The following is a 21,039-nucleotide window of genomic DNA, read 5'->3' as shown; positions in this document are numbered from 1 at the left end:
TAATACTTTCATTATATAACATTTTATATCATTATAATTATATGCATTATAGTTATTACTAGAATAGTTCATACTTTTATTGGGTTCTTTATATGCCAAACACTTAAAATACAGAGACCATATGGTTTTCATCTTTGTTCAGAAAAGAGGGAAATGAGATACAAAGAAACGTCTTGCCCCTAAGTGACAGAGCCAAGACTTGAAACTGAGCTTTATCGTGAGTTAAGTGCAGTTTACGGATTAGCCTCTCCAGTCCTCATAGCTGCTCCCTCTGGGACAAGGGTGCTGGTGCCAAGTTAGCTCCAGTTCTTATTTTCTGTGGTTCTAATGTCACCAGTCCACCCAGCAATCACACTGTCAGGAGTCCCTGACATGGGACTTGGTAGACCCCAGTGGGGTCACAGTTCACAAGTGGTATGCTCAGCATAATGTTATCTGATTTGCTTTCCTCTCCCGGTGTCCCTGTGCCTGCTTTGAAGTCACACAGCTCTCGCTGCCAGTGTGACCCTGCCACCTTAGCAGTGACAAGAGGCGCAGGGAGACCTGTCTGAGTTGTGCTGTCCTCTGTGTTTTCAGGAAGGTGCATTCGCGTTGGTTTTCAAGAGCATTCATTACCCTGGAGAAGCTGTTGCCACAAGGTGAGGCAAAATTTGTGAGCGTTTATGACAAAAATGTTTTTAAAAAATAAAACTAATTAGCCTTGACTGACTAAAATTCTGTGTAACTATTCTTTTTGAGAGATTGAGTCTCCTATTTGACAACTAAGGTTAAGTTTAAAGTAAAATTGCTCTTTCAGGAGGTTGGAATGCATGTTTAAATTTGAAGTATTACCAGTTTCCAAATAAAATAGCCTCTGTCCAGAAGTACAAGAGAAAGTTAGAGGACTTCCTTGTGTGAGGGAGGATACTAGCCTCCTTTTGGGTGAGGAATTTCAGGAATAGAGTGAGTTAGTTGCAAAGATGAATTGCCATGTACATTCATCACGGATTTGAGTTGTATGCTGTGGTTTCTAAGATTCAGTAAAGAATTCTATTTTGGATTGGAGACAAGATGGCATTAAAATAACAGAGTAATACCTTAACCACATTTGCTGCTAGAACTTGTAAGCCAGAAATAAATACCACATAAGTTGCTTTACTGGAGAGACTTTTCTAAGATACTCTGGGAGCCAGGAGGCTGCTGGTGGTTGAGCTTGGGAACACTGGAAGAGAACTGAATTAAGGCCTTAGTCTAGATCAGGCATAGAAATGCCTCAAGACTTTTCCTTGTAGAAATTGTCTCCTTGATGATGATGTCACAGTTTGTGCAAATCCTAGATCCTAAACTTAATCTGTAAGGTATCAATTCACTCACTCACTTCCATCAAGTCAGAACCAGTTTACAGCTGACTTTCCAGTTTTCTGAGGCTGTCAATCAAGCATGAAGACATTGCCCACTTTTCTCCTGAGGAGCCACTGTGAAGTCAAACCGTGAGAGAGATACAGCCTTTGTGTTAGCAGTGTATCTCCCAACCTCCTAGGCCACTAACGCTCCCTTAGCTTCTATAAGATGTCAATGAGGCAGAGGAAAAACCACCCTTTTGAAAATGCGTTAAGCGGTCCACAAAGCAAGATATTGACAACCTAGTCATTTAAATGTAGCTCTGGTAGCCTAGAAGTAAGAAAATGCACTGCAATCCTAAAGGCACATGGTTCAAATCCAAAAGTTCCACAGGAGATGGATGGGCAATCTCTCATTGTGAAACCTGCTTGTATCCATGAGTTGGGGCTGTCCTGATGGCAGCTAATAAGAAGATTGCCAAACAAGTGAACTAGAAGGAAAAGAGGAAATAAAGGAAATCTTTGGACAGACCTGGGCATCTAAACACTCCCACTCTTAATTTAAAGATGAGCAGCAATAAAGTCTGGCTGAGTGGTGCTTCACAGTGCTCGGGCAAAATCTTGGGAATTCGTGCTATTGTTGAACCTCTGTAATCTAACCATGTGGATTAGCCATGTGTGAGGATTCAGTGGCAGATCCCGTGAGGGTGGAGCAGAGATAAATTAGCAAGTGGGTGACTCTATGAAAGGGAGCTTGGATCACATGCTAGCTTGCTGGTGACAGTCACTTATAAGGAGTTCATCCTCTGGGAACAAAAATACAATAAACTGCCTCAGGGAAAAGTCCAGATTCAGAAGCCTGTCTCAGATGCTAGAAGGACGTGTAGACCGGGAGTGTTGAGACGATGTGTAGCCTCATTCTCTTTTCTCCCTACAGGAGAGGCAGCCCACTTCTCATTGGCGTGAGGAGTAAATACAAGCTCTCCACAGAACAGATCCCAATCTTATATCGCACATGTAAGTTTCTTTCTTTTTTTTTTTAAATCAAGTGAAACAAACCTTATAGATCATTCAATCATTTATACACACTTTGTTTTATAACATCAATAACAACAATTGATCAATATAACTTATTGTTGTTATGTGCTGTTCAGTCGCTTGCGACTCTATGTACAACAGCCCTAAACTCTGCTCTGTCCTATGCCAATTGCACCGTCTTTGACACACCCATCCAGATTACCCAAACCACTGAATCAATCCACCTCATAGGGGGCCTTCCCCTTCTGCGCTGTCCCTCCACCCTACCAAGCATGATGTCCCTCTCCAAGAAGTGGTCTCTCCTTGCAATATGTCCAAAGTATGTCAGAGCCTTAGAATCCTTGCCTCCAAGGAGCAGCCCGGTTTGACCCTTTCCAGGATGGATCTGTTTTCCTAGCAGTCCATGGCATCCTATTTCCATACCTATTCAACCTGTATGCAGAACAGATTATCCAGGAGGCTGGGCTCTATGAGGAGAAGCGTGGCGTTAGGATTGGTAGATCTATCAACAATCTGTGTTATGCAGATGACACAACCCTGCTCGCTGAAACTGAGGAGGACCTCATGCACCTGCTGCAGAGGGTCAAGGGCTGCAGCCTCCAATATGGATTGAGGCTCAATGTCAAGAAGACAGATTCTCACCACTGGGCCAATCGGCAGCATCAGGATGGATGGTGAAGAGATTGGGATTGTACACAGCTTTAGTTTGCTTGGCTCCACAGTCAACACTCTTGGCACCAGTAGCCAGGAAATTAAAAGGCGCATTGCCGTGGGAAAGTCTGCTGTTAGGGACCTCTCCAAATTACTGAAGAGCAATGGTGTCTCTTTGGAGACTAAGGTGGGTCTGATACAGGCCATGGTCTTTGCTATCACTTGTTATGCATCAGAGAGTTGGACAATGACTAAGGAGGATAAAAGGAGAATTGATGCCTTTGAGCTGTGGTGCTGGAGAAGAGTATTGCGGGTACCATGGACTGCTATAACTAATTACAGTGTCTGATTAACACCTTACTGTTTATTGCCTTTCTCTTCACTCAACTTACATACTTGTTGTTTTTTACTCCCTTCTCCCTCCCTTCTCATTCCTGGTAACCATCCAAGTATGATTCTATGTGTAAGCCTTTTTACTATAGTGGCCTTATAGCTTACTGGTCCTTTTATGACTGGCTTACATCATTCAACAGAATTTTTGTTCTAGATACACTCACTTTGTGCAGAGTCAAATTCTTTATCATTCTTTAGTGTTGTGTAATAGTTCATCATGTGAATGTATTGTAGTTTCTTTAGTCATTCAGGACATGGAAGTTTCTGAAGTGAAAGTCTGGGACACAACTGCTCAGCAGTGTTTGAGACTTACTGGCAGCCCTAGTGCATGTCCACTCCCCTGGAGGCAAAGAAGTGGGAGCAACTGGGACATATTGCCAGATCTCAAAGGTTTTTGTAAAAAGGAGACTTGCCTTCATTTTAAGAGCTTGCTATAGATATTTTCAAATACACATAAAATTAGAGAGAATGACATCTGGTTCTGTTATATAATGGCACCCATGCCCTGTTTGGGAGTTTATTTGGTGGGTCTTTGTTTATATTTCACACTGTAGCAGTTTAAATTCTTTCAGTGGTACTGTGCTATTTGGGGATCTTTCGCAGGATTTGGCTGACGCTGCCAAAGCTAAAAATTGCGATTCCCTCCCACACATATTCAAAGGGGAATGGGCTCCTTGCTGCATGCTATTCAAACAGAAGAGTTAAAAGAGATTTGACATCCATTTCTGTATTTACTAGGCAACATTGAGAATGTGAAGAATATCTGTAAAACAAGAATGAAGAGGCTCGATAGCTCCACCTGCCTCCATGCTGTGGGCGATAAAGCCGTCGAATTCTTCTTTGCATCTGATGCAAGGTAACTAAGTCTTATTTTCCTGTTTCTTCATAGTTCATCAAGGGGCAGAGTAAATGTGGATTCCAGCTCTCTGCCCTCCTCCCAGGGTCCCCAGCCAGTAGCACTTCTGTGACAATTTTTAGCAGATTGGAGCAAAAGGGAGATTACCATCTGAATGTCAAAGGCCAGATTCACTCCTAGACAAGTGTTTTGCCCAACGTTTTACAGTCAGGACATTTCATGAGTAGTACCTTATTTGAAGAAATAAGGATATAAGAAAAATGAAAGATAAATGCTTTCTAAAAAAATATGTCAATAATATATGTTGGAGTTAAGGATGAAAATTAAACTTGGCAGGCTTTTTATTCCTTACCTATAAGTTCCAAACCAACTTCAGAACTTGAGAGTCTAAAACATTAGTTTTATCAAAGGTAAGTCTAGATTGAAGGACATAACTTGGATTCAGCTGACCAAGCTGGTTTCTTATGCCTTTCTTCCATGCTCTAGAACAATCCACTTATCAGAAAGCTGACTCACTTATTCAGAATCACTATCCTCCACTATTAGGTTCACAATGGTGATTGAGAAGATGATCCAAAAAATAGAGGGTGCCAAGTATTCCTTGAAACTCTCTGGAAACATTGATCCAGATGCATTTCCATCCAGTGAGAAGAGGCGAGGATACCCGCTGCCTCCTTACCACTTACCACTGTTTTCTGGAAGTGCTACTTATTGCCATCGAATAAAACCATGCCATCAAATTCTATTAGATGCTATGGCATGCCAAAACTCTCTAGGTTCAGGGAAAAACCCTCTCTTTGTTAAAAAAAACCCCAGGGATTAGTATGTATTAAGAGGTTTGTAAACACCCAGCTCTAACTTTTTTCTTTGAGGTAATTAATCAGAAGGATTTAAGGGACGTGGGAAGAGAACTTATTTCTCACTTGTAACTGATCGTTTTGATAGTGGCTCTGACCCTGCTTAATGCCATCCATCTGGATGGATGCCAGGCTTTGGGAGACAGTGACTGCTGTCTTAAGGCTGTCAAGTCCCCATGTATGACACCTGTGCTTTCCTTGTTCCAGTGCTATCATAGAACATACCAACCGGGTCATCTTCCTTGAAGATGACGACATTGCAGCAGTGGCTGATGGGAAGCTCTCCATTCACCGGGTAAAGCGTTCAGCTACTGATGATCCATCTCGAGCCATCCAGACCTTACAGATGGAATTGCAGCAGATCATGAAAGGCAGGTATCCCCCGAGGTCCTATGTGCAGAAGTCCCAGAGGACAGAGGTTTCTATGGTCGCTCTTAGAGACTGCCCTGCCCTGGGTGGGGGCCTCCACCATGGCCACCAGGGTGAGGTCCAGGTGATCTGTGCTCACGCAGCTGAGGGCACATGGGAAACCTGACCAAGTACATTCAGGATGAGCACCTGTCTCTAGGAGCCCCCTGCCTTATACGGAGGCTCCAGAAGCTCTCTGCCTTGACACCAATACCGAGGTGTAAACCTGGAACACATTCCTATGCCCTCCATGTTCCTAAACTTCAGAGTACCTCAGTGGTGTAAATGGTTTGTGCTTCACTATAAAGATAGCTTGGCATTTCAACCTACCCTTCCGCATTGCAGAAGAAAGGCTAAGTACTTTGGGGTAGAGGTGACAGCCAAGAAAACCTTGTGTTGAAACACATGGGTTGCCTTGTGTCAGAACTGACTCAATAACAACAGGTTCTTAACTTGCTTTTTTAACTTATTATCTAAATGACCTCACCCCACTGCCACTAAGTCTGTTCTGACTCATAGAACCCTCCATCCGGTTTCCCAGGCAGTAAATCTTTATGGGAAGACACATCTAGTAGCCTAATATGTTAATGCACTACACCATCAGAGTCCCTTTTGGAGACCTTAGGAATAGTAATCAGGAAAGGAGTGCATCAGGGATGCATACTGTCTGTGGCACTAAAGACAATATCACAAGTTTCAGATGGTCCTTGGCAGAAAGCAAAGATATCTGTCTGTATTTCATTGACTATGCAAAGGCATTTGATTGCATGGATCACAACAAATTGAAAATGGGAATCCCAGAATACTTGATTATGTTCCTGTGAAACCTATACTTGGACCAGGAAGTAGTCCTGAGAACATAGCAGGGAAACACTGCATGTTTCAAAATCAGGAAGGGAGTGTGTCAGAGATGTGTTCTGTCTCCGTACCTTTTAAATCTATATGTAGACCAAGATCATTCAGGTTGAGCCTTATAAGGAGGAATGTGGCATCAGGATTGGGAGAAGTTTCAACAACCTATGTTATGCAGATGACACAACCTTGCTTGCTGAAACCGAGGCGGACCTAAAGCACTTGCTACAGAAGGTCAAGGACTGTATTCTTCAATATGGACTGAAGTTCAACATGGCAAGAATTCTCACCAGTAGGCCAATTGGCAGCAGCATGATAGATGGAGAAGAGATTGAGGTTAACAGTTACAGCTTGCTCGGCTCCACAATCAAGTCTTGGCTCCAGCAGTCAGGAAATCAAAAGACAAATTGCATTAAGTAAATCTGCTGTCAGGGACCCTTTCAGAGTACTGAAAAGCAACAATGTTCACCTGATCCAGTTCATAGTCTTCTCAATTGCTTGCTATGCATCAGAGAGCTGGACAATGACTAAAGATGACAGAAGAATTGATGCCTTTGAGTTGTGGTGCTGGAGAAGAGTCTTGAACATACCATGGACCACCAAGAAAACAAATAGGTCTGTCTTGAAGAGGGTGAAACCATGTTTCTCATTAGATGCTTGTATTTTATAGCTCTGTCTCATGTACTTTGGGCACGGAGCCAGGAGGGACAGTCTCTGGAGTAGGACATCATGCTCAGAAGGGAGAAGGGACAGTGCAGAGAGGACAACCCTGGATAAGATGGATTGATTCAGTAACTTGGGCAATTGGGGGTAAGTGTGTTGGAGTAGACTGCGTCAGGACAGGGTTGGCATCAGAGCTGTTATACATAGGGTCGCTGTGAGTTACAGGTGACTCAACAGCACAAAACAAGTGGAACAGATCATTCAGGAAGCTGGAGGAATGTGGCATCAGGATTGGAGGAAGACAGGTGCTTTGATAGCAGACAACAACAACAACAACAATCATGCCATTGAGTTCTGGTGGCTTTGTAGTCAGGAATTACACTGCCAGTACAAAGGTACACAGTTATAATCCACCAGTTACTTTGAAGGAGGAAGATGAGCAATCTCTTCCCGTGGATTTATTGCCTTTGAAAACCTGCTGGGGGTTCAGCTATGGGTCGGTTTCGACTCCACGATACAAGCATGTTATGAGCGTCATGCAGAGTGAAACTGGAGACTGCTATTTAGAATTTGCAGTGGGCTTACATGGATCACTATTGTGATTATACAATGACTCATCTTAATTAAAATTTACACCAACATCCCTTACCCTGGAGTTAATTCTGACTCATGAATAATCCATGTGTTTCATTTATGCAGTGAAAGCATAACTCAAAGCTAATCTCTCTCTGATCTGTTTCTTTGACCAGGTAACTTCAGTGCATTTATGCAGAAAGAAATCTTTGAGCAGCCCGAATCTGTTTTCAATACCATGAGAGGCCGAGTGAATTTTGAGACCAACACAGGTAATTCCAGCAGGTCCTGGAAGGCCCTGTCTGTGCCCTGTAGGGATGAATTTCAGCATGTAGACAGTTGACATTGATGCATTGCTGTGCACTCTGCAGTGCTTCTGGGTGGTCTGAAGGACCACTTGAAGGAAATTCGACGGTGCCGGCGGCTCATTGTGATTGGCTGTGGAACCAGTTATCATGCTGGAGTAGCTGTAAGTACAAAATGCTGGACCTGATTGGAGACTTAAGCCTTGCTCCCATCCCTAACCCCCAGCATAGCACCATTTGTCTTGTGGTATGACCTGACTGAAGTTCCCTCACCACCTGGACATTTTACAAAACTGTTCTAAACCCAACTGCCCTTCCCCCAGCCCCCACCCCAAGAGTCTGTAACTGACTAGTCCTCATTCTTGCTGGCTTCAGACACGGCAGGTCTTGGAAGAACTGACCGAGCTCCCAGTGATGGTTGAACTTGCCAGTGACTTTCTGGACAGGAACACACCTGTGTTCAGAGATGATGTTTGCTTCTTCATAAGCCAGTCAGGTAAGGGATATGGCAGCCTGGCCGGCTTTCTCTTAGTTCAACTCAGGCACTCTCCTCTCCATAATACCGCATATACTCCCTCCTCTACCTTCCAAAGTCCTCTGTACACATACGATGTACCACACACTTCCTCAAACTCTAATGACTTTTCCCCTCTGCAGCTTCTCGTTTCTTCTTCTAAGTTCAGAATTTCAAGATTTACTCACCAAGTTGCTCACAAATGTTTTCTGGATTTCATTTAATGAAGAAAAAAAATCCTTTTAAACTCTTCTAGATTGCAGGTCAAAGCATAGGCTGCTGCTCTGCAGTGGACACTGTGGTTCAGTCCATCACCTCAGTCACCGAGTGGGAGCTGTGTGCAGTGTCCACACCACTCAGTAGGAGGAAGTGTGGAGGACACGCTTCTAAGCTAAGTCAGTCCACTGGGTTTGCATATGTTCCAGCTGGACAGGGCAGTGAACCAGGGGGTATTCCATGCCGTATGATTGGAGTCTGCAAGAGTTTTAGGTGGATTTTTAAAAGTGTTTTAATTGTGGAAAATTCCAAACTCTCTTAACAGTAGATAAATTTATAATGAGCCTCCTCATAATTATTAGCTTCAGCAATTATAACTCACAGCCAATTTTGTGTCATCCACACTCCTATGAACTACTCCCTTGCACTGGGTAATTTTGAAGGCAATATTAGACATTGTGCTATTTCATCCCAAATTATTCAATGTTTCTATAAATGACTTTTTTTAAAAAAGAAAACCCTCGTGGCTGCTCCATGTGTGTCAAAGTAGAATTGTGTACCATAGGGTTTGCAATGACGGATATTTTAGAAATAGATCTGTAGTCTTTTATTACTAGGCACTTCTAGGTGAACTCGAACTAGCCTTTCGATTAACAGTCAAGTGTGCTTTTGCACTACACAGAGACTCCTAAAGGATTCTTAAAAGAAACTAACTACAATATCACTATCACACCTAAAAAATGAACACTAGTGTTCTAAAACTTACTGGGATTCTTAATACTGCTTTCATTTTAAATTTTTAACACCATCACCATTTCAATGACAAAGATACACTGTTGACATGCCCATCATCTGCCCAGGCACTTTATATCAGCTTCAGCTCTTGTAATTTTCATTTGGAATTATAGCCCATCAGAGCCTACAAATATTTCACAAATTGGTGCAAACCATAAAAAAGGAAACTGAGATGGACTTAATGCCATATTCTTTAGTGTATATATGGAAATGGCTTAAAGTTTTGTTTGTTCAGCCCTTCACATGAGATAAAAATATGATCTATCTGTATTAAAAAAAAAGACGGAGAGGGGCTTGTGAAGACAGAGCTGCCCTCCTCCCACATTCTTGACAACTCCATCACTGCACTGAGGAAAGGTCACATGACACTTGTGCGAAGAGACAAAAGATGGAATTGAGCCTTGACGTGGCACACCATCCTTCCAGCCTGCCGCGGTGAAAGATCAGAGCAGGCGCAGCCAGAAACACAGCTCCATGGGCATAACAGCCACCAGTGAGTTATGTGCTGATGTTGTTGTTGATTGCCTTCAAGCCAAACATAACTCATAGTAACCCTATGAACAAAAGGCCTAATGCCCCTCTATTGACATAGAGTTCATAAGTTCATAGAGTTTCCAAAGGCATGTGATTTAAAAAGTGGATGCCACTCCTGTTTCCAATGGTTTTTATTTTCTGGTCTTCCTTGTGTTTCGTTTGCACACTGGTTTAGTTTATGTTCTTTAGAACTTGCAAACAGAGAATTCATGCCCATTTATGTTTGAACTTATTTAAGTTGCTATGAAATCCCTAATTCTTTCATACCTGCATGGTACAAATGGTTACCTTCCTAGACTGTCAACCAAAAGGCTGCAGATTAGAGGCCACCAGAAGCATCTGGTGATCTACTTGCAACAAGTCAGTCATTGAAAACCCTATAGAACCTGGCTCTGATCTGACACACATGGTCAAGTGAGCCAAAGTCGACCAGACATCTGATTTATGATAAAAGTGACCTGATTCATATTGGGAAGTGCTTTTTTAAATACTGAGAAACACCATTTTGGAGACATTCTTCCTTTTTAAATGCTGGATCTTGGCACATTCTAAGTGAAGCAGCTTTGAGTTCTGGAGAGGGCATTGGGAGGCAGGCTCGCTTGAGTTCACACTCAGTCTGTCCCCCTCTGCTGCATGGTCCTAAGTGAGGCATTGAATTTTCTCTGAACCCTTCATCCCCAAGGGAAAGTGGGGACAGTGGTCCCCCACAGAATGGTCATGAGAACAAAATGAACAAGATGAGAAAGTGCTTGGCACATGAAGGATAATTTCATGAAGGTTTCCACGTAGGAATCAACTGAACCACTGTTGATCCTGCAATTTCCTTTCTGAGCACACACGGGCTGTGTCTAGGTAAACAGAGCTCCTTGTCAGAGCCAGGAAGAAGTGAGCAGAGGCAGAGGTTTGGCTGGCAAAGTGACTTCATGTGTAAACACATCAATGAAAGGGACTTTTCGTGGCAGGTGAGACTGCAGACACCCTTCTGGCGCTGCGCTACTGCAAGGACCGCCGGGCCCTGACCGTGGGTGTCACCAACACCGTGGGCAGCTCCATCTCCCGCGAGACTGACTGTGGCATCCACATCAATGCAGGCCCAGAGATTGGCGTCGCCAGCACCAAGGTAGGAGGTGCTTTCGGAAAGAGGAGACAAGAAAATTCCTTTTGCCTGCCCTCATCTCCTGAGGTCATGGTGATACCCACTCTTCTCATATCACCCCTTATGTCTACAGGCTTATACCAGCCAGTTCGTTTCTCTGGTCATGTTTGGTCTGATGATGTGTGAAGACCGTATCTCATTACAAAATCGACGACAAGAGATTATCCGTGGCCTGAGATCTTTACCTGGTATGTCCAAGAGCTGAGCCTGCCTTATTTTCAAATCTAGTGGTCTGTTCTTGGCCTCTTTCTCCCTTGACTCTTGTATATAACCTGCAACCAACTTGATTAATGGTACCCTCCTCCTTCACTTCCTAAAAATCTAGTTGTCATGAAATTGACTTAAACTCATGGTTCCATGGTGCCAGAGTAGAAATGGGTTTTCGATACTTGATTTTGTGTTAGGATTTGGGCTTTTTTAAGTACTTCACAAAGCTCTTCCATTGTGCCTTTGGGTGAATGCAAAAGTCTTGGTTAGCAGCTGAGCATGTTGATGTTTTATGCCACTTACAGATACAGATACTTCAAACCTGCTAACCTCTCAATCCCTTCAGCAGCTGCCTGATCAATGGGTCAGGATTGGCCTCCACACTCCTCCTCACCAGGCCTCCCCCATCATGCTTCCCTTTGCCTCTTTTGCTGCTGCCACAGACCTTCAATTTCTCAATAGCTCCAAGCCCTTTCCTACCACAGGGCCTTTGCTTTGTCTCTTTCCTTTGTTGAAACCCTCCCCCTCTAGTCCTTGCATTCACTGACTTCCTTATCATCCAGGCCCCAACCCCTGCCCTGACCCCAGCCTGCCTAACTAACAGAAGCCCCAAACCCAGACTGTCTGAAACGTTAGCTTGTTTATTTTCTTTAGAGCACAGTCCTTTATCTGAGTTATCTATTCTCTCATTTCCTGTCTTGTCTCTCACATCTATCATTCACTCTATGAGCTCATAATCCCATCTGTCAGTCACAGTGGGCCTGGCTCCTGGCGTCAAGCTCAAGTATAAAAACCAAGAAGCAAATGGTCTGGGGGCAGTTCCTCCCTCAGAGGCTGTCCACCAAATTGTGAACTCTTTAGGGGCAGAGACTATGTCCTTGTTCATTCATTCACTCACTCACCACACACATTATTAAAGACCAGTGCCTGTGGGCCAGCCATACTGGGACTCCCAAGACAAAAGCCACTTGTACTCTAGGGAGAGAAGTAGCTTGGATTTTCTGTGTGCAGCCCTGATGATGTACCGTAAAACAGCAAGACAGAGATGGACTGTGAATTAAGTTCCTTGAAAGCAGACACAAACCCAGAGAAGACAGTGGCAAGTCTACAGAGAGTCTAAAAATGCTCACTACAAGGCCAGGGGTCTGGAGCTGGCCTACAATATATGATAGGAATGTAAGTAAGAGAAAAACATTTTTAAGCCAAGTAATGTTGCTAGATGCCGAAAAGCGTATTTTTTTTACTCATGGACCCAGTGTGGCAGAGTAGAGCTGCCCCATAGGCTATATAACCTATGGGCGTAGACCACCAGGCCTTCTCTCCTGCAGAATTATTGGTGGTCTTGAATTCCAATGGGTTTCGTTCTCTCTCAGAGCCACTGGATGAATTCTAATCTTCAATCTTTTATTTCCTAGCTGGGTGCTTATCTGGTGTACCATGTCAACAGGGCTCTTTAGCCAGGTAATGGGAAAAATTACTTTGTTCTACTGTTAAAGTAAATCAACAGATCAACATTCTTTTTAAAGATCTTAAGATGTTGTCAGATCCTGGATCTACAAGAGCCTTTTAGTCAAAACTATTTTCATACTAAAATGTGACTAGGCGTTCTGGTGGCACCGTCTGTAGGGAGTTGCACTGCTGGCCCATGGGTCATGTCTCTTGTGGTTTGTATCCACCATTGAAAAACGGTCCGTCTCTGATGCGGTTTACAGTTTAGAGTTTGCTCTGACTTGACAATAATGAGGAGGTTTATTTCTTAGATGTGAATAACTGTTTTTGTATAATGAACACTGTGTTGGAACAGATGAAGGATTAAATCTTTACTCTTTTACCTTCATTTATACCACCACGTCTTTCTTCTCATCCCTGCGCTATAATAAAAAGCTTTGCCCTGCACGTTAATGCTCCATGTGCTACTCTCCCAAGAAACCCCAAGATTGCTTTATACTGTGCCACCTTGGTACCTGGGCACCGGCCCCTCTATTCTCTTTCGCCTGGCAGTTTCTCTGCTTGTGTGAGAAGGGTGAACTAGGGCTTTGATTACACAGTAAACAGCTCAGGGTGATTTTAACAAATGTGATTTCTTCTTTTTTTTGCTTTCATTCAGTTATTCATGTATTTTAAAAAATAACTTAATTACAATTGGTCAATGCTATTTTATGACAACATCTCATCAAATCTTCTCTGTTCCTTGCCTTTCCTTTCACCTGACTCCTGCGTCTGCTAACCTCTGCTCCTTCTCCCTCCCCTCCTATCCCTGTCAACCCTCCACAGTAAATCTTTCTTTAGCTTTTTTTTTTCAATCAATCATGGATACTTTGTTCCATCCATTGTTAACTGCAATACATACAATGTCTGATCATTCATCTCACATTGACCTCTTTAAAAAGAGATTTTTTAAAGACTTGATTTGAAAAACATCATTGTTTAGATTTGCATTGAATTCAGTGAACCAGTATTTTCAAAATTGCAGATAATAATGCATACTGGTACAAAATCATGCACATGTTGAAAAACAAACTGTTTGAAGTGCCCAATAGACCACCAGTAAACTTTAATGTAATAAAATAGGAAAAATTCAGATATTATGATTTTAGATGATTTAGATATTAGATGATTTTAGATTCCATGCTTGCAATGACTCTTGAAGAAATTATTCACTTCTCAAGTTTGATATAGTACTAATGTAGAACATTCAGTTACTTCGCATGTATAAATCTAAGTAAGATCAGGTTTTCTTCCTGTTCTTCAACCAAAATCATATCTCACAACAGCTTGAATGCAGAAGCACATAGGAAATCCAACATCTTCTAAATCAGACATTTAAAAGACTTATAGAAAATTATACCATTCTTATTTTTAATAAAACAGGAAGAGTTCAGACCTGCTGTATATAGGCTGGCTATACATCGCAGGCAACTCAATGGCACGTAAAAACAATAACAGGTTTGGAAGCAGGAGTGGAATCCACTTCATAAATAACATGCTTCCAGAAACTGAACTTTGCTAAATGTCAATAGTTGTAGAGGGACTTCGGGCCTTTTGTTTATAGGGTCACTTACATAATTCATTGTTATTAAAATATTAATTAACAAATATGTATTTTTAAATGTCTTTGTATTTTCTATTTATAGATATTTGAAGGTATAACCTACACAAACAGAGGCTTCTAGGGGATGCTCAATTATTTTTAAGTGTGTAAAAAGAAATCAGTTTTTGAGATCCCGTGGTACACGTCCCATTGTCTTTGTCTTGAGATGCAGCACAGGGCAATGATGAGGACAAGTAATCTGGAGTGTCATCTGTCAGTGGTGATTTAGCCTATCTGAGCCTCATCCCTGTAAAGTGGAGCTGGAAATAATAACTTCCCTGCCTACCTTGAAGGTGCTTAAGAAAGTAGCAATACAACTATCATTCACTACCTCAACAAAAGCTTACACAGTAGCCCAAGTTATTTTCTCATAATTTAAGTTGAAAACTCTTAAACTAATGCAAGGAAACAAAATTTATTAGCTGAAATGAGTACTAAGATCTTATTGTGTGCTCTGCAAGTTTTCCTTGTGAATTGTTTAAGAATGGTCTCTTCCCCTCCCCTGTGTGCCTATTTTAGAGCTGATCAAGGAAGTCCTGTTGCTGGATGAGAGGATTCACGACCTGGCCCTGGAACTCTACACACAGAGGTCACTCCTGGTCATGGGACGTGGCTATAACTATGCCACATGCCTGGAGGGGGCACTGGTAAGTGCTTTTCTGCCCAGCACCCCACATCCACTGCCTCTACAGCCTTCAGCCATCCAGGAAGCAGGCCAAGACACGGGGGAAGGGAAGGCCCAGACTCCTTGGCAACAAGGTGAGCTTGCACTGAGTGCCAGCTCTTGCCACGGGGTTCTATCTCTAGGATTCTGAGGTAGGTGAGACAGGTTAGCCTACAGGAACTCCCAATCTTACAGGAATAAGAGGGCAGGTCACCCCTGCCTGAGCCTCTCAAGGTGTCAGTCCTGTGCCAGACTCCATCTGGGTTAGCTCATTCATAACCCATGACCATCTCATTAGAAAGGTGAACCAATGTGCTCAAAATTATGTGATTAAGTGGTTGATTTGAACTCAGGGAGATTTGAACTCAGGTCCTTAACTCCCAGAAATCTTTGTGGAAGATTTTGGCAGACCAGAATTGTGGGGTGAATCTGTGCAGAGTTTCCTTGTTACCTCTCAGACTAGTGAAAAGAGCCTGAGTTCTGTTGGAACGAGCTTTGGTGGCCCTGAATTTTTAAAATTGGCAACTGTTTTCTCCCTTTATAGCAATAAAAGGAGCCCAAGTGGTATAGTGTTTAAATCTAGCTGCTAACTGAAGGGCCAGAGGTTCAAAACCACCAGCCTCTCTGCAGAAGGAAGCTGTCGCAGTCTGTTGTTGTTGTTGAGTACCTTCCTGTTGGAACTGACTCATAGCTCATCCTCCAGTGGGTTTTCAGTCATTAAATCACATAGGAGGAGATTGTTCATCCTTTTCCCAAACTGTGACCTTTGGGATTGCATCCCTAGGCCAGAGTCTGCTTCTATAAATGCTACAGCCTTGGAAGCCTGACGGGGCAGTTCTCTGCTATAGGGCCACTCTGACTGCAATCCCAGAGGCACGCGGATTGAATCCACCAGATGCTCTGTTGGAGAAGGAGGGACAATCTCCTGTGCCAGTCAGATCCAATTTGATGGTACACAAAAAAGAAATAATAAAATAAATAAAAAAAAATACATTGAAGATTCACATCAGCATAAGAGAAGGCTGACGGAGCAGTGACAGGTGTTAGGACCAGCAGGCCCCAAGGGGCCAGGCGTGCATCAGGAGTCTGAGGTCTACTTTTCACATTCTTGTACATTCTTAGGTGATTGTTGTTTATGGTTCAGAAGAAGGGATGAATTCTTCATCCCTGTTAAGAATTATAAGATCAAAAAGTGGTTTGGGCTTGGGCTATGTACAGAAGTAGAATCTTTGATGTAGTAGAATAACTAAGCCTGTGCTTAGTTGATCAGCTTGTTCAGCCAAGGTAAAAAGGAGGCTATGTTACAGATGAGGCAGCTTTTGGTACAAAGATAAGGCACCATCGTCCCTGTGGAAAGAAGTAACTACTCCTTCCCCACAACCCCCATCCCAAGAGAGTACTGATTGGCTTCTGTTCACCAAGACATACTCAGAGTGTTACACGTAGCCAGGGCACAACCCTGAGATACCTGAGCCTCCCTGAACTTCACCTTTATACCCATAAAATAGACCCTCTGATCCCCACCAGAGGAAGCAAGGGGCTGGTGTCCTGTGCACATTCCTTCCTCCGACAACCCTGCTGGCTTGAGGGCTGAGCTTTCCAAAGAAAGATGCAAATTCATCCGTACCCCCAGCTTCATCTTTGAGGAAAGAAAGGAGCATTTTCCAAGCTGCTGGCATGAATTAATGGCCCCTCTGTAGCTCTTTTGGCCTGTACCACCCCCTTGCCTGAAGCATCCAGACAGAAGCCACACTCTATTTCATTTTCCTGATGCACAACATCAATGGATCCTTCTAGGGTCCATTGGGAAATATTCTCTTCAGTGTGTTCTCCAATTAAATGATAAGCAACGGCCTATAAATAAAGCTATCTGAAGAAATCTGAATAGCAGCCTAATGTGTATGATAATTAGCTGGAACATTCTTTTGGAAATTAACTTCTTAAACTAGATGAATGATCATCCAGATAAAATGAAATTCCATTATTATCATTTATAGCCATGGAGAGGCATTATGCAGAGCAAGGAAGGCAGGGAGGGAAGAGAGCAAACTAAATCAACATTACCTTGTCCCTCCTACCTCAGGTGGCCCTGATTCCTCCAACAGGGAATGAATGGGCCTGGGTACAGAGACTGTGTGCTACCCTTTGTGGGGCAGTAGCCACCCTCTCCCTGACCCCAGACAACCCTTACCTTCCTCTTAAAGCCCTGCTGGCCAGAGTTCTGAGTGTCCCAGTGAGAGATACTGACTCAGCTGTGCCTCCAGCTTCGCCTTTGGGGAAATAAAAAAGGGTCTCTCAAGCTGCCTTGCAGAATGTTCCCCTACTCTGGCAGCTAGACTCCAGTTCTCCACTCTACCCAATGTGACACTGACCCCACCTCTTGTCCCCAGAAAATTAAAGAGATCACCTACATGCACTCTGAAGGTATCCTGGCTGGGGAGCTGAAGCATGGGCCCCTGGCGCTGATTGACAAGCAGATGCCCGTCATCATGGTCATCATGAAGGACCCGTGCTTTGCCAAGTGCCAGAATGCCCTGCAGCAAGTTACTGCCCGCCAGGTAAGTGCTCTCAAGGCTGAGGCCTTCTGTGTTCCCTGCATACACACCTTTCCCAGTGTTGCCAGCACCCCCAGGCCCTCCCCAGAGGGCCAGACACACATTTGGAAGAGGACTGTCCAAGCTGTGGCCACTCCCATCACAAATCCTCACTGAGGTCCAGTCTCCCTTAAGCTGTCTTAAGTGAGCAGATCAGAGTTCTGCTGGTGGAGGGTCCTGAAAGCAGAGTTTCCCCGAAGGCTACCTGAGATAGGAGGTTGGGCCCCCACAGAGCCGCCCTAGGAAGTCTCATGACATTATCAGTAACCCAGATGCTGTAGAGCAGACTCTGACTCATTGGTGAGCCCATGTGTGTCGGAGTAGAACTGTGCCCTACAGGGATTTTCCAGAAGTAGACATAACGCTGGCAAAGATGGTGACAAGGATAGGACACGGTTCCATCTGTTCATAGGGTCATTATGAGTTATAGTCAACAGCACCTAACAACAGGAACAGGAGGGATGGAAGAAAGGGGAGTCATTGCACAAAGGTTCTATTAATGGTGGTTCACTAAGTGGTAATGGAGAATGATGCAATTATACAGCATGATGAATGTAATCCATGCTGCTGAATTGTATATGTAAATTTTTGAGTGGGCACTTTTTTGTTATGTATATATATTTTTGTTCTCTTGTTGGTAAATGCCTTTGAGTTGGCTCTGATTCATAGTGACCCTGTGCACAACATGCACAACAGAATGAAACACTGTCTTATCTGCACCCCTTCCAATCCCTGATGTGCGTAACCCCACAGTGCAGTCACTGTGTCAATGCATCCCATTAAGAGTTTTCACCTTTTTTCATTGACCCTCCACTTTATCGGTATACATGAACTCGGGTAGACTACTGGTAAAGAGCTTCACTGCCAACCCAAAAGCATGTGGTTTGAATCCACCAGTTGCTCTGTGGGAGAAAGATGGGCCATCTCCTCCCATGTGTTTTATCCACTGGAAAAGTGCTGGAGGGCCAGCTATGAGTTGGTTCTGTCTTGATGGTACATACAGTACAACAGATACATAATTTAAAAATCTGCCTCTAAGGAGTAGCCTGGTTTAACCCTCTCTAGGATGAATCTGTTTTCTTGGCAGTCCATGGTACATTCAATACTCCAGCACCACAGCTCAAAGGCATCAATTCTCCTATCCTCCCTAGTCATTTTCCAAACAAGTGATTGCAAAGACCATGGCCTGTATCAGGCGGACCTTAGTCTCCAGAGAGACACCGTTGCTCTTATATAAAATTATTACATATATAATTTTAAATTTTAAAAAACACACAGTTATGTCACCTTATTTAAAACCTTCCGATAGCTTCCCCTCAAATTCTACCCCTACAACAAGTCATTGCCATTGGGTTGGACCTTATTATACCTGACCTAGTTGGAACTGACTCATACCTGACCCTTCCAGTGGGTTTTCAGAATTGCATGGGAGAAGATTGTCCATCTTTCTTCTGAGGAGCAGCTGGCAGATTGAACCCCTTGCTTTTGGGTTAGGAATGCTACTCCTTATCCACTAGGCCACCAGAGTTCTACAGTGACCCACAAAAAAGGTTTCTATTAAAGTCATTCTGACTCATGGGATCTCATAGATGTAGAGTAGAACATGCATTATCTTTTCCTTCTAGGTTCTTCACCAAGCTATAGCCATTCAGCCTTCTTTCTATTCTCCCATACAGTGAACTTATTCCTTCCTCAGAGCCTTTGCTGGTTGTTTCCTCTGCCCAGAATGTCCTTCCTACAGAACTTCAATGAGTTGGCAACTCTTCATTTGATTCTCAGTTCAATTATTTCTCCTTTAAAGAGGGCTCCCCAAACTTCACTGTTCTCTCCTGATCATTTTCCTGTTTTAATACCTTCATAGCATGTATCTGAGATTATTTTTACTTATTGACTGCTCACTTATTTTCACTTTCTTCCAGTAGAATAGAGTGAGGAATGAGGCTACACAGACCTTTGCCAGACCATAGTCTCTTGATAATCAGGCAGTGAATGAAAGCAAGAGAGGGATCACGTTACCAGAGGAGGAAGATGTTTACCAGAAAACAGCAAATGGACATGCTGGCACTTTGTTCTATAACTTGAATCATATACATCTCCTTACCCATAATCTCAAATAAACAGATTATTACTTATAATAATAGTGATTTCTGACAAATTGTTGTGTGTAATCACTGCTTTTATCTGAGATGAGCTACATTTTGTGATATATTTCTGTGTTTTAGGGTCGCCCAATTATCCTGTGTTCCAAGGATGACACTGAAAGTTCCAAGTTTGCATATAAAACCATTGAGGTGCCTCACACTGTGGACTGCCTCCAGGGCATCCTGAGCGTGATTCCACTGCAGCTCCTCTCCTTCCACCTGGCTGTTCTACGAGGATATGATGTAGGTCTCAAAAGTGCACGGAAACAAACAGAAACTAATAAAAGACCCAAACTACAAGTGGATTATTTTCTTGAAAAAAGAAAAGACATTTATTTGACCATAATTCCAGAGGCGAGAAGTCAAATGCAGCCCTTGGTACTAGAGAAAGGTCCTTTGTCTACTTGAACTTCTATAGAGCTGCAAAATCTTGCAATTCCTGGGCTTAGAAATGCACCTGCATATGTATCTGTCTTCAAGTGACACCTTCCCCCAGTATATGTCTTTATATCTGCAATAACTCAGAAGTGATTAAGTTTAGGACCACCTTTCCTAAGCAAAATCTAATTAACATAACAAAGAAAAACCATGTTTTTATGTAGGATAATATCCAGAGGTATAGGGCAGAACTTCAGTGTGTATTTCTTAAGGGAGAGAAGCAATTCCATTTACTAGCAAGTCTCAAAGTTCTTTTTTCTCTGTAAGTATTTAGTTGGTAGAAATATTCTAGGAGATATTATTTCATTTATAATAATGTTCTTTTTAAAAATGTACTTCCAGAATAAAAATTTGAAACTATGAAATATATAGAGACTAATTATGACCTTACCACTCAGAGTTAATATTAACAAATTTAATATTATATATTTTCCTGTATAAACTTTTCAAATATTTTCAAGATTGCACCAAGGGGATTATATTATATTTATTATATTATATTATATCATATCATATATCATATTACAAGTATTTTCTCACGTCTTTAAAACCTTGCATGCAATATACAATTACTACACAATATTCTAGCTTATTCGTATAATGTGGATTTTGCTCATAATTATTTAGCTAGTCTTCTATTCTTTAAAGTATTTCTAATTTTTATCTTCATAAATAACACTTGATTGAACATCTGTGTACATTTATCTTTATTCCATAATTAAGATTATCCTTAATCTATGAAATGATTCCATTTTTTTAACTCTTTATATATAC

The 21,039-nt window shown here is 42.6% G+C and overlaps 1 protein-coding gene across 1 annotated transcript in view; it reads left to right on the top strand.

Annotated features, from left to right (window-relative positions):
• The window catches only part of GFPT2 (glutamine-fructose-6-phosphate transaminase 2), a 29,830-nt gene that overhangs the window by 7,777 nt on the left and 1,014 nt on the right, over window positions 1-21,039 (top strand). The window contains exons 6-17 of the mRNA XM_006898125.1: window positions 577-638; window positions 2,257-2,336; window positions 4,140-4,257; window positions 5,322-5,485; window positions 7,787-7,882; window positions 7,982-8,079; window positions 8,291-8,411; window positions 10,937-11,094; window positions 11,204-11,318; window positions 14,948-15,075; window positions 17,483-17,650; window positions 19,909-20,070. Coding sequence (XP_006898187.1) covers window positions 577-638; window positions 2,257-2,336; window positions 4,140-4,257; window positions 5,322-5,485; window positions 7,787-7,882; window positions 7,982-8,079; window positions 8,291-8,411; window positions 10,937-11,094; window positions 11,204-11,318; window positions 14,948-15,075; window positions 17,483-17,650; window positions 19,909-20,070 — 1,470 coding nt within the window. The remainder of the gene's footprint in view (window positions 1-576; window positions 639-2,256; window positions 2,337-4,139; window positions 4,258-5,321; window positions 5,486-7,786; window positions 7,883-7,981; window positions 8,080-8,290; window positions 8,412-10,936; window positions 11,095-11,203; window positions 11,319-14,947; window positions 15,076-17,482; window positions 17,651-19,908; window positions 20,071-21,039) is intronic.

This window comes from Elephantulus edwardii, unplaced genomic scaffold (assembly GCF_000299155.1).
Source record: "Elephantulus edwardii isolate Elephantulus edwardi_28Jun2011 unplaced genomic scaffold, EleEdw1.0 scaffold00221, whole genome shotgun sequence".
Taxonomy (NCBI): domain Eukaryota; kingdom Metazoa; phylum Chordata; class Mammalia; order Macroscelidea; family Macroscelididae; genus Elephantulus; species Elephantulus edwardii.
This window is presented reverse-complemented; position numbering and strand designations above follow the sequence as displayed.